This window comes from Ceratosolen solmsi, unplaced genomic scaffold (genome assembly GCF_000503995.2).
Source record: "Ceratosolen solmsi marchali unplaced genomic scaffold, CerSol_1.0 scaffold93, whole genome shotgun sequence".
Taxonomy (NCBI): Eukaryota; Metazoa; Arthropoda; class Insecta; order Hymenoptera; family Agaonidae; genus Ceratosolen; species Ceratosolen solmsi.
The window spans coordinates 433,293-448,822 of NW_011948453.1; the positions used below are offsets into that span (position 1 = coordinate 433,293).

At 20.6% G+C, this 15,530-nt stretch overlaps 1 protein-coding gene across 1 annotated transcript; it reads right to left on the bottom strand.

The window, feature by feature from the left end:
- Positions 1–1,286: 1,286 nt before the first annotated feature.
- On the bottom strand, positions 1,287–14,715 carry LOC105366692 (sodium-independent sulfate anion transporter; the record flags this gene model as incomplete). Its single annotated transcript, XM_011505216.1, has 8 exons — positions 14,512–14,715; positions 8,549–8,738; positions 6,140–6,277; positions 5,760–6,038; positions 4,929–5,238; positions 3,715–4,017; positions 2,345–2,579; positions 1,287–1,500 (listed from the first exon to the last, which is right to left on the bottom strand). Coding segments are annotated over exons 2-8 (1,665 nt in total), but the record flags the coding sequence as incomplete, so codon positions are not given.
- Positions 14,716–15,530: the final 815 nt, after the last annotated feature.

The window sequence follows — 15,530 nt, forward strand, 5'->3', positions numbered from 1 at the left end:
ACAGTGATAATGTTTTTATACATCACAACTATTGCAGAAATAAATATAAAATTTATAAAAAACTACACAGTAAAAAAAAAGATTGGAACCCTTAACATCTTAAGAGATACCTTTGATATCATATATTATTTAATTCTCAATTATTTAATATAATAATGTGCAATATTATAGAATACTGTATAATTAACTAATATACTATTAAAACATTATAAATTAGATAAACTTAATATAAATTGAATATTATATTGTACATACAATTTTCAAAAAATGAAAGAAAACTCATAATATTTTTCAAAATAAAAACAATACAAATTACTGCATAGTATAATATTTAAATAAGTAAAAGTTTTTTTACATTGCATCACTTAAACTTTTTTAAATTACTCGATAATATTGCATAATTTTGTATTTCTCAGTTTTCGTTAAAATCTTTAAGAAATTTATAAATTTTAAACCTTATTTATGCATAAAATAATGCGGATCGGTTTTTCTTTTTTATTAAAAGCCCTAACTCAATTTATACGAAGAAAATTATTTATATGATATTTGTTAACATAAAATAAATGAAAAATTTATAATTATAGGAAAAAAAATTTTCTAAAATCAAGGAAACAGATTATTTTGAGAACTGATTATAAATTTTTTCCATTATTTTCGTATAAAATATTTTAATATGATTTAATTCTACGGAAACGCATAGTAGCGCTCAGTTGCTATATGAATGTTATTATCAAACCGACGTATTTATTAATCCACTGCCAAGGATCATAATTAAACAATTTAGTGTTTTTTAATTTTACATTTTAATTTTAATATAAATATTTTTTAATTGTTTTATTTTATGTTTTCTTTTAATAATTCTACAATATGTTTGATTGTTGTTAAAGTAATAGTGTACTACCAAAACCGTGAAAATAATGAAAATAAAAAGACAGGTACAGAAAATTGATTGACCAATGTACATCAAATATTGCAACCAAAATTAATTATAATAAAAGTAAATATACTACATCCATATCCGTTTAAAAAAGTTAACCAATTTTGATAATATTTGTATGTTCCGTTTATTTTATATTATTTTCATTTAAATCGCAATCAAATACTATAAAAGGGGAAAGTTATCTGATATTTTTATAATGACTAATTAATTATATTAAGATATTTCAATATAAATCTCAACTTCTTTTGAAATTTACAAATGAATATCTGTTGTTATGAACAAAATTAAATTTCAATTACAATTGGAGGAATGTTATATTTCATTTACCATTTATAAAATGTAAAATATTACTGGATGTTTTAAAATGACTTTCTTCTATTATATTAAAAGCTGTTAGTATTTTACATATATTCTCATGCCAATTCCAAAATATGAGCTTTTGTTTGCGTAATTTTAAATCTGTAAATAAAGACGAGAAACTCTTAGCAACTGTAGAATCAATATTGTTAACATTTCTTCCATCAATAATTATTATGTTTATATCCTTTTTCAAATCTGACCTAAAACAGTAAATATTAGATTACAATAAAACAAGAAATAATTTTAAATCAACAGACTCAATAATAATAATTGGGCGATCTACGTATCATTTATATATATTTGAAGCTGGTAAATAAATTTCAAATCATTATAGAATAAATGATATTTATAAAAAAAAACTTTCTGATCTATTTCCTTTATATATTAATATCAACATATATAAATTGACAAGATAATTATTCGGAAATAATGACAATTAATAAATATACTTTTATAAATTTAAGTATTGCTAACAAATTTTTGATACCTTGTTTATAATCATAGGATACATACATGATATTATAATTTCTACGTTTTGTAAAACTTTTAAATGTTGTCTGTAATGAAATTATGAAGTTGTAATGATTTTTGTAATTATGTAAAATTTAGCTATGTATTATTTAAAAAATCCTAACTAATAATATTGTTCATAAATATGAATTTCAATAATACTTAGAAATATTAAAAAATAAATCTTATAAATTTTAGAAAATAAATCTAATTACAAATTTTTTATTTTAATATTTTATTGTAACTTTTGGTATTAATTATATATATTTAAATCATGTAATAACATGTTAAATAAATAAATGCAAGTATAATCATATTAAAAGTTTTAATTTAAATATATATTCAATACTTTATTAATGTGTTTTATGTATTAAAAAATTTTACTCTTAATATGTGTATATATCTATAATTTATATAATCTAATAATATAATATAAATTATATTAACTAAATAGGTATATTAATAAAAAAATAAGGCTTTTAATGATATAATCGATGATAATTATAATTTATTCAAATCATATCACTTCCTTACCAGGTCATAACACGTTGTTTTATGTACTCGGCTGAAGGAAAAGTAAGAGATTGCTGTGGTGAAACAAAAAGAATCATTTTATCATCCACACTACGCTCTTCAATTATGAGCGCAGGTCGCGCTGTATCATATAAAATCATCAGTATATTTGTTATAATACCAATGATCATGCCGATTTCTAAACCAAATGACAAGCAGCTTAGTAAAGTCGCTAATAGCACTAATAGATCAAATTCTGTGACGTAATAAATATAAAATATTACTTTATAATTTTGAAATAATTAAGATCTTATTAATTTATTTATAGGGTTTTTTTATTTAATTTTATTATCATTCATTTTATTTATAAAAAAACGCTTTGTACATTATTATTCATAAAAACTTATATTTATTAATTATTTTCAATTATGATATATATAATCAATTTCATCATCTTTTTAAATAATATATTATAAAATATTCATTTACTGTATTTATAATAATTTTCTTAAGATTTTCTAAATACATTAAAAGCAAGATTTATACTTAATATATTTTTTAAGGAATTTGGATATGTAGAACAAGATATAGATTATCAAATATAATTTTACACGAATAATTATATTTCAAATATAAAAATTACAATTAGTTTAATACAATAATCCAATAAGATAATATTTACACACATTGATTTATAGAATTAGAATTTTGCTTGAAATTTTTTTTATTTATGTTAGAAAAATAGAAATAATATATATATATATAACAAGGAGAAATAATGTAAAAAATATTATAAAATGGTTCCATTTTTTCGTAGTGTATTATATGTGTGTGCTGCAATCATCGATAAACTGATAATAAACTAACAAATCTTTTTTTAATGCAAACTTAATTTGTAATACTGGTAGTAAGAACTTCAATAGATTAATTCAGAATGCAAAATTTAATTACATCTTATTTATTAATTTAATTCTTTATTACTCAATAATTAATGAGAATAGATATAATGTACATATTAAGTATATAGATATTAAGAATGCCTATTATACTTTTTATATACCTTAGTATACAGATATATACATACATACGAAAGTTAAAATTTATTTAAAAATTATTACATTCATACATTTACCTCATATTTTATAAATATGGAAATTTAAAAATGTGTATATTATAAAAGAATCAAATCTCTATTTATGATGTTTAAAAATAAATGTAATAAGTTGTTAAACATAACATTGTTATAGTTTATTTTAATACAAATATTTTATTACATAAAAGTAATTGAAATTTATTTATATATGTAGTATTATATAATAAAATACTAATAAAGTTAGTTGAATAAAATGGAATCAACTTATATATAGTTTATTTACATAGTTTTAACTTACTCTTATTTTGCCAAAGTAATCGAAGAATCCTTATTTCAAGCATATAGTACATTGCAACAATTATAACAGAAGCTAAAGTAGCTTTAGGAATAAAATTAAAGGCTTTAGTTAGAAAACTGCATACAAAAAGTACAAAACATCCAGTTATAAGCCCACCCATTGGAGTTTGAACACCTGATATATTGTTTATGGCTGAACGAGTAAAACTTCCTGCAATAGGCATGGAGCGTACAAAACTACTAAACAAATTGCATAGACCAACAGCTATCATCTCTTGATTTGCATCAACTGTTTTACCTTTTGCTATACACAAAGTCTTATGTTTTATATTACATTTGAATATAAACAAATATAAAAGAATTCAAACATTTTTAAAACTTCTATTGAGCTTGAATTACATATATAGAATAATTTCCCCGTATTTTATACAAAGTATAAAAAATAGATTATCAAATATAATATTAAGATAAAAATATATTTAAAAAGAACATGTTTTGTTATTAAGAATTTTTTATATCTATAATTAAGTCATTAAAAATAAAATAATTAAAAATTAAGTTATTTCAGTATTCTGAATAAGCCGTTTTATTTCTAAGAGTTATGTAATTTCATAAATAATTAAAATAAAAATATTATGTTGAGGCATACTCATAAAATTTACAACTCTAAATTCATTGATTTATTGATAAATCTACATTTCTTAATTCTTAAAAATATTCTTTTTGTATTTTAATGTATGTTAATATTAAAAGTTAATTAAATAACAGTAAAATTATAATTACTGAGCAATATTAAAAAATAGTCATTTTTTTATTGATAATATTATTAAACCAAATATAAGAAACATTCATTAACATTATCATATATGTTGATTATAAGAATTTCAACAAAGCATATTTAAATTAATTTAAAGACAATAATAAATTATAAATTATTAATTTTATTTACCTACTACTATATTAATTTCTAAAATTAACTGTATAAATAAAATTTACATTTATCACTTTTTACTATTAAGAACAAATTTTTAATGTTAATCATACTATCTTTAATTGTTTTATTTATATATAATACAAAAAAGATTATTGTTGTACACAATTTTATTAATTTTATATATACATATATACAATAATTATATACAAGATTAATAATACAATAAATATATCTATTTATATTATATACTGAAAAATAATAATAAAAAAAATTATATTTACCAAATGCTTTAGCAATGACAATGCTTTCAAGAAAAGCAATCAACGGTGCAGATATAATACTACTTCCGAGTATATTGATTATATCTAGCAAATTATATGTATCATTGTAATATCTGGTAAAAATTGGTGGTAATGCAAGTATAGGCAAACCTTCTTTTACCATCCCTATAAATTTAAACGGCTTAAATCCGTATAATGAAAGGCAGTACGTCAGAAACATACCGATTATTACAACGATTGCATTTTGCGCTAAGCATAGAAGCCACATACATTTTTGTAAACAATTACCAAGTCTATTTCCTGGAAAATTCTATATATATAACAATTTATTAATCAATTATTTAGTCAAAATATCAGTGAAATTAATAACAAGCAATAGATAATAAAAATTTTAATAAGACATTAATTATATAAGAATAACACCGGCATATAAAATTAGATTAACGATTCGTGTACCTTACTTATGGAAGGAAAAGATTTAATTAATTAGGAATAACAAAACTGAATTCTAAAATTAGTTAATGTTTCATTATTCTTCTTGTAAATAAAATGATCGATTTTCATAATTATAAACAAAATATATATATATATAAATTACAAAGCGTAAAATATTCAATTGTAAAATTGTTTTGAATAATAATGACCCGAATATGAAAGTTACTGGTCAATATGTTGGTTTGACCTTGTAATATTATTCAATCAATGAGGTATTGAAACAGATGATTTATCTAATAACTATTTAATAATTTAATAATATCACAAAATGTATAAGTAATTCAATAATTTAGCATATTATTTAACTTTAAAAATATAAAAATTTAAAATTCATACTTTTAAAACTATAAGAATTATAATCGAGAAAGTTCCCAACAAAGCATCATAAAGTCGAATTTCATTAAAATTTTTAACAAATGTCTTGATAGTCTTAATAAAGGATTCATTATGTCCACTTATGCCTAACAAGTCGTTAATCTGAGATGTTCCTATTATAATAGCCGCAGCATTGGTAAAGCCGCAAATTACAGGCATACTTATAAAATTCACTAAAAAACCAAGGTGTAATAGACCCATCGTAGTTATCAAGCATCCGGTAAAAAATGTTAGTAATACCTGTATATTAATTAACATAATGTATCTAATAATATATGATATTTAATAACTGATATCGATTGGTTTAAAGTAATGAAAATAATGTAGTAATATATACTTACTGCAAAATCATCACCATACTTTAAAACAAAAATCCGTGTGAGCAAACCCATTATTGCTGTTGGACCTACTGTTACATAACTTGTACTACCAAAAATTAAGTATACAAAACATCCCATAAAGCTACTATATAATCCATGCTGCAAACATTTATATTAAAATTACAAACAATAGAATATTTAAATAACTTTGCATTATTATAATATACAAATAAATAATCTATAATATATTTAATTTATAAAAATAAAGGTCTAATAATTAAATTCGAGATAAAATAGCAATTCTGCACTGTACTTAGATCAACCTCTTTACAAGTAATTGTAAGCTTTATAATTTAAAATGCAGTATTGTTAAATATTATTTAAACTTGAAGTAATGTTTTTTTTTGACATGGACATTAAAGTAATTTTCTTTAAAAATAATAAAACGAAAAAAATTACTAATGGGAAAATATAAAAAAGAAAAAAATGTTGATGAAATAATAGTGGCATTCTAATAAATACTAAACAAAGAATATAATTATAATGATTGAGGAAAGTTTTTTCGAATTATAATTTACATAATGTCTAAAGACAGTCTTGAAACAAACAAATAATAATATTCAGATAGTCAACTACAAAAGTAATAAATTTAAAATTAAGCATAAAAATAAGTTGAACATAGATAAATTAACTACATCATTGTGATCATTAATTAAACATTGGTAATTAAAAGTAAATAATTAGTAAATGTACATGTAGTACATGTAATTAAAAACTGTGTTTTAAGTTTTTATAATTCGACGCTTCACTTTATTGAAAGACGGTAGTTCGGAGTAGCATATGTAACCCTAAGTATCTTGAATAAAATTTTACGATATGTCAGCAAGTACAATGTAAAAACTTTTTTAAACAAACGTCATAAAAAAATTATAAATATTTATTATTCATATTACATTTTTTCATTACACAAGAATAATTTATTAACGTGAAAAAAATAAATTAGATTTTATTTGATACTGTTACGGATTGAAAAGTTGAAAAGCGGAATACAAATGTGGGAGAGGTATGAGCGCGCGATTGAGTTGTATAAAAAAAAAAAAACAATAGCCAACGAACTTTCCAGGCTATGCCCTATTGACATCACGACCAATATCGTCATAGCAACAAGCACCGGCGCTTAAGGACTAGCGCGATAATTTTTAAGGGCTGCGCTTCACGCGCAGCAGTCATTGTCTCAGTCTAATCTAGTAACAATTACGCAATCATTATAACGAGCGCACTATTCAATCTTCAAGCTTTTCTATACAGTCATCGCTCATTATAGCAGTACACATACGTAATGCTCAACTAGTAAGCAATCTAACAAGCCAATAGTGACGCCACATTATCAAAATCCTAGTGCTAACATAAATCAAGAGTGAAAATATCAAAATCATACTACACATATTAACGGATCACACCGACGACTAAGGCAGCAGAAAAACGGTCCCCTTAAAAAGTTTCGATACGACAGAAGCAGCTCTTACGCATTTACACTAAAGCAGCAGCGACCCACTTTCGCTTAGACGACTTCGGTACAACAGCGGCGGCTCTCACGCATACTACGACTACATCGACTCCTCACACCACGGAAAGGATACACCCTTCAGCACGTAACACAATTGAAGAAACTTCCCCTATTTTATTCACTCACACCTTCATTCATACACTTCATGATCATTAATTATTTATTATATTAAATAAAAGGAAAGACAAGAAACATTATAAGAAGTATTGAATTAATTGCATTGCCCCTTCCATTTGCCAGCAACACCTCCACCCACCATCAAAGGGAGGTTTTTAGTCTGATCCCAGACAGATACATTCTATTATTTTTATAAGCAATATATTTCATTAAATTATTTTTTATTAAGTATACTTATAAATATTATTTTTAGGACTTTTTTAAATAATAAAACATTTTGTTTCGAACGGTTAGGTAAATTAAAGAAACTAAACACCGAAATATTAAATAGTTTCATTTTATATTATTTGTTTTAAATTACCAGCCATGTAAATAATTACTGAAATAAAAATCTTTTATTTATTTTAAATTTTTTGTATTAAAGAGAAAGTACATTATTAAAATTATCTAAATATGTAATAAATAATGTTGAAACGTTATAAATTAGCTATGTGTACTTAACACATTAATACTGAAATAAAAATACCTAATATAATAAAATTAATACTTGGTAATAATCTGTATATTTATACAGAAGCATCAATTTCTTAGTAGTATATATATTAGTTTTCATAAAATATTTAACAACGTGCTTATATAGAGTTGTCAAGTATTTCAAAATATTAATCATTATCCCATGAAATAAAACAATTTTTATAGCACTTACATCGTTATTTGTATTTTAATTATTTAAATTTAATACATACATGTGGTGGTAATCCAGCAACAACAGCGTAGGCGATTCCTTGCGGTACAACAGTAAGACCAACTGTTATTCCTGCAAGAGTATCTTGCAGAAATTTAATCCACGAATATTGAGGAAGCCAAATCGTTATGGGAATCCTGTGATACAGGAATTCTTTGATACCTCGATACTTTAATCGGTATCTCATTTTACTTTCCATTTTATACATATAATTACATAAATACATATAATTAGACAATACATATTTACATAAAAAAATAAAAATTGAAAATATAAAAGTAAAATAACAAAATATATTACCAATGAATTGAATAATAATAAAATAATTTCTTATAAATTTCCTATTTTTCTGTATTATATTATGTATTATTTTTCTATAATTTTTAGGAGAAGCTATAAGATTAATTATAATATCAATTTCTAATAATTACATTGAAACAAAATTACCATTATTGAATTATATTAATATCGTATTTCTTGTAAATTTAATTATATTACAAACTAAATTTAATCAAGTATAAATTTTTATTTACGATAAATTTATATTAACGTAATATTAAAATCGGTAATTTTATTGAAAAGCAATGATTTAGCATTAATGTTTAAATCTATTTCATCACTTTTACAAATGAAAAAAATTAACAAATTAATACATTCTATGAAATAAAATTAAAAAATATTACTATAATTTATTGTAGTTATGTAATGGAGCAGGGCAGTCCATACTAAACCTAATGAATTGATCAATTTAAGCTACTAAACTATTTTTGGAGTATAAATCTGTATATGTACATATAATTGGTTTTGTTATGTTCTATATTATTTAGTACAAAAATTTTAGTTTTAATTGACAATATGTTTATCAAATCTTGTTTCCTTTGAAAAAAAATATTTTTTCCTTTCATTTACTGATAAGATAGTTCACAATTTTTTTACGTATCTAATGCCTTTTAATTAAAAATGATGTTTAGAATACATTCAGCTTTTATTAAAATACCGTCGGAGATTAATTGCTACGTATTATTCGAACATAGACATTTTCATAACTATATCAATTCCTGATTTTGTTGACAGTCTTACAGATAGTATAATAGTATTGTTCGTCCGTATCTTATAATTCATCAACTTACAAAATGTACTTATTTTTTATAAATGCTTATATATTTTACAATGACTATTTTTGACATTAATATCCATTCTTGTAATTTTATTGGGAACAATGAAAAGTAGTCAATAATATAAAATCTAAATAAATTATTACGATCAACACTTCACTATACATCGCAAATTATTAGTAAGTAATAACTTGTTCCTAAGATTATAAAAGCAATCATATTCACCATGATTTACTAATAACTTTGTTAATTGTTATCAATTTTATTACAAGATTGTAATTTCCTGTTGATTTTTTTGATCTTCCTAATCTCTATTAATTGATGATTGAAAATATCTTGGATGATATTCGTTACATTAATCATTGTATGTATTTATATAAGCTACTATTATCATATTAACATTAATAAATTAATCTAACATAATGGAAATATTTTATTTATACAATATTTATAAATATTTATACAATTTGTATCATTTAAAAATTCTCATATAACCTAACATTTATATTATACATACTAACCTAAATGAATAACAAGTACCTGCTTGCTATGTATAATAACGTTACACTTTATAATTTTACATAATTGATGATATAAATCTTTATAGCTAACAATGAAAATAGCTAAAAATAATTATTTTCTTAATCTTTGAGGATATATGTACTAAATAACGATATTGTTAAACGAAATTAAGTATGCTTGTATATTTTTTAAAAGTATATATTATATATATTATATACTATAATAGATATTAATGATAATCCTGCAATTAGATCATTTTAGATTGATAAAATAACTATTATTATTTTTTAAAAAAAAGATTTTTTACAAAGTTAATAAATATAAAATAAGATAATAAGTAATGCTAAACTATGAATAAATCGAAGTTATTATTAGAATATAAAGATGTTTCCTATATACCGTGTAACACATTTTGCAAAGAAATTTCTTGGTCTACTCTTCAATACATCTTCCTGCTAATAAAATATTTCATAATTTTAATTATATAAATCTATTTTAATATAAAAATTATGTAAAAGAATTTAGAGCGGGAAGAAGTTACATTTCCATTTATTCATCTTAAACTTTATTTCATTAGAAAATTAATTTAGATAGATATAATTAAATATATTATATTATGACATATTTATAACTTACTATATTTTGATTAATAACTTTTAATTTAATATTTTAAATATTAATTTATTGACTTAAATTACACCAGTATATACTATATTTCACACAGTAATAATAATTTCATTATATAAGTATTACTTTCATGTGATTCTTTATTTTTCAAAGTTTGAAGTTAAAATACATGAAATCCATTTAGTAACATTCATATTTATTCAAATTAGTAGCAATAAATAAGATAAAGAAAGATAAAATATAGATAACATTAAAATTTGAACGTAATAATTTTAATTATATCAAAATGTTATCTAAACATGCTTAAACAAAATAATATCTTATTTTTAAAGCTGAATAAAAAGTAATAAATAATAAATAATTTAATAAATAATAAATTGTCAACTCACTGAACAAAACTCGGTTCTTTTTGAAGTACTTTAGAATTAATGAATATTATAATCATAAATTAAATTTAAATAAGAAGGCGCGTATTAAATTGTTGTCTTTACTTAGAATACAATCTTAACTAAAGTGGGAGTTCGCGTATTTTTTTTCAGAATATAGTTACTTCTGGCACACACTACTATTTAGTAATAGTGCTATAATCCAAATTCAAACTTCTGTTACATAAAATATTAAGAATTGTAATAGAAAGATTCACTTATTCAAAATGAGTTAATCTAAAATGAGAACAAGCATAGTTAAATATATTCATTTAATCCGCTTATACTACAGTAATTTATATAATTACATGATTATTAAACTTAAAATAAGTTCAAAATTAAAATTTTTTTTTATAAAAATATGAAATATCATATATTATTTAATAAGAAAAATTACTGGGTTATGAAGAATAATCTGTGAATGTAAAAATTGTTTAATTTTGATTATATTAATGACTAATTTATTAATTGAATACAAAATGTTATTAAAACAAAAAATATTTATACAATTCATTTTAATTATATTATCTAATTTAGAATATAATCAATATATTAAAATTAATTATATATAATTAAAAAATATTAAAATTAATGATATTTAACTAAAAAATAATAAAATTAATAATAGTTAATTGAAAAATATTGAAATACTAAAAATATTTAATAACATAATAAATTTAATTTAGATATATTTATTTATACAAACTAATTGAATATGTATGCATATATTTCTGTTAAATTCACCATAATAAAATATTTTCGCTAAACCAAATTTAAAATATTATATTATTTTATTAAATAACAATTTTCATAAATAATAAAAAAAAATTTAATATATTGATCTTTATTTATATTAATACCTAAAACTAGACAAGTCTTGATATCTTAATTATACACTCTTGTATACTATCTGAACTGTATTTGTCTTAATTTTCATTGAAATTAAAGGTAATATCATATATTAAATAACGTTTTAGATTACATCATTTTTCATAGATATTTATTTTAACGAATAAAAAATAACAATTGTTATTCAATTCCTAAATTTTAATATTTATTAATTCATATTCTAATTATTATTTATGAATATTTTGATAAATCTATTCGCATACAATCTTGTATATATTCCTGTAAATATAAATATATCTATTAACACTTCATTCTAACATTAAAAATTCTAATATTAAAATAATGATTAATCTTGTAATATGTAAAAGTATTATATTACTTTATGGTGGACATAAATAGTATTTATGATAATTTAAAAAACACACTACAAAAATAAGTAAACCATGATGGTTAATAAGAAAATGTTTGAAAAAATGCTTGAATTTCTTATATAAAATATGAAGATAGGTTTATTTATACTATAAGTTTTTCTAAGAAGTAATTAATACTCTAATTTTAAAAACTAAAATTAACTATTTTTATGTTTAATATTCTACCGAGTTTCCCATTTCTGTATATAGACTATTAATTTAAACAATAACAATTGTATATAATTAATAGCAGGCGAAATGATAATTGCATTAATTAAAAAAAAATTATTTATTATAACCATATCTACTTAAAACTACAATTTAAATGGTCATGAAAAACTGACGATTATATTAATATTTCTATATTTTTAATTTCTATTATGGCATAAATTTATTAATGTTTATAAATATTTTTAATTAATTATATATATTTTATGTTATTACATTTATTAATGCAGAACATTAAAAGAATGAATTAATTTCATAAGTATATGCAAAAGTTAAAAATATATTTATAAATAAAATAATTAATATATAATTAGATATAAGAAAAAATTAATATTTCATTTATTTCCGATACAAATAGAATTTTAATGACAAAAAGAAAATTTATAATGAATTAAAAATTATTAACTTTTTGTTAATTTGGTGAAATAATGAATATGAAATGGGAATAAATTAATGAAGAGAGAAAAAAAATTTAATTCTCTATACCCTGGAAAAATCAAATTAAAATACCTAAGTAAAATAGTAATTATTACTCGGGTAATTATAAATTGTAAGCAATTGATATTATTATAATAAAAAACTTCACATATTTATTTGTTATCCAATTATATGTCCATTTATTTATTAAAATAACAAAAGTATCAAAATTAATTTATTAAGTTATAAAATTTAGTAGAAATGAATTATCAATGTTAATATTATTATTGTATTTAAATAGATCTAATCATAAATCTGTAGATGTGTATTTAAGCTAATGTTATGATTTAAAACAACGATTAGATATAAATGAATAAATTGATAACATTTACATACTCGATAAATTTAATTATAAATCGAATGAATCTGAAGCTTTACTATGCAGATTACTATTATATATTTGTAATAAAAATCAAACACATTTATATACGAGAAAGTTAAATAAATTGATTATTAAATATAATTAAATAAGTATATTGCAGAGAATTAATTTATAGCAAATCAACAGAAATTATAAGAAAATATTTCTATAATTCTTCTGTTACTCCGATAATATTATCAACTAAAAATTTTTAAACAAAAAATTATGTTATTGTTAATATGATAATAAAATATAATTTCATTTTAAATCTGATATTTTGTTTAAAATGTTTCAATTTATTCAGAATGTATGAATCACTTGATCTTTCAATTCCTAAATCGCCGAAAAGTGTTTTTAAGGATTATATATGTATTAGTTAAAATATATTAAATATTTTAGCATTTTATTTTATTAAGAGGCAAGTAAGCTATTATCATGGTAGATCAAAATATTGTTTGAATAAATTTTTGAACAAATGAAATGTAGGTAAAATTTTAAATAAAGTATCTTTAACCTCTCAACCTTTTTGCAATAACTGTAATTGTTTTTAATCACAATTTAATATTTTTATTTCTTATTAAATTATTAAATTAATTATTCATAATTTCAAAATGAGGTAATAGATATGGACACTGTATACAAAACATAAAGTAAATTTTTAAATTAAAAAAACCTATGGCACTATATTGTATTTACATCTTTTTGCATTTAAAGGGTTCAAAATTATTATATAAAAATAAAAATGGAAGGAAATAATAAAATATTTTCTGAATATTCATTTTTTCTAATTTAACTAAAGTTTTGAATTATTATTAAATTTTAATATTAAATATTAAACGACGAAAATATTTGTAATTATACACATAATATTTCTGTATTGTAATATAGATTATTTTATATTTGTAATTTCATCTATTTGAATTGTTAAAATGAATGAATAAAATCTTACTTTTTTTTTAATATAAAGCTCCTATTTCTTATATCTTGAGCAAAATACTCTTGAATTTATAGTTAAATTACCACATCAATAAGTCCACATAATCTTTGAATAGAATATTAAAGTGTAAGTAAATCAAACAATAACTGAAACATAAAAATGAAAAGTTTTATTTATAACGAGGTATTGTCTAGAATTACTACCTCATCTCAGTGTTAAGAAGTCACAATACAAGTTCTACTAACATTTATGAATATATAATATTTTCGTATCATTTCGTTATCTGCTTTACTTAATTGAAATTTTCGCTTATGACTGTACAAAGATAATATTCTTAAGAACAATGTCTATTAGATTTATTACTTGACAAATAAATTAAGTTAATGATACATTTCTTATTGGTATCAACTATGCGAATGATTGTTCAATCTTCTATTAGATCTTAAAAATAAATAATTATTTCATATTAATCCAGAACATAATGTTTCTCAATATAGAAAATATTTTCAGTAGCCATATTCGATATTTTTTATGTTTCAAGAAGTTTTAATGAAATTCATAATTAAGCAATATATTAATTTTTGTATTAATAAATGAAGGATGTTGAATATTTATGAATTTCTCAGTTTATAATTATTGTTTATACATGTTATAAATCAATATAAAATTATAATGAACATTTTTTATAAATATTATTTACGCTTAATTTTATATACATCCAATTTTTAATATTTAATTAGTACAGTTCCATGTACTACAAATATTTCATTTTATAATTAATTATATTTAAAAATATGAAAGTATTTTAAATTGGAAACTGTTCATAAATATATTAGAATGCTACAAATTATTCATAATTCTAAATAGTCTAATTTTTCAGTTTAACAATTTAAATATTAAAAAAATGAGATAATTGTATAAATATTACTATAAATTCGTATTTCATAATGCAAAATTATCACTAATTTTACATTTGATACTAAATCATTATTAATGGCAAGAACATTAGTGTAATTATTATATAAATAATTT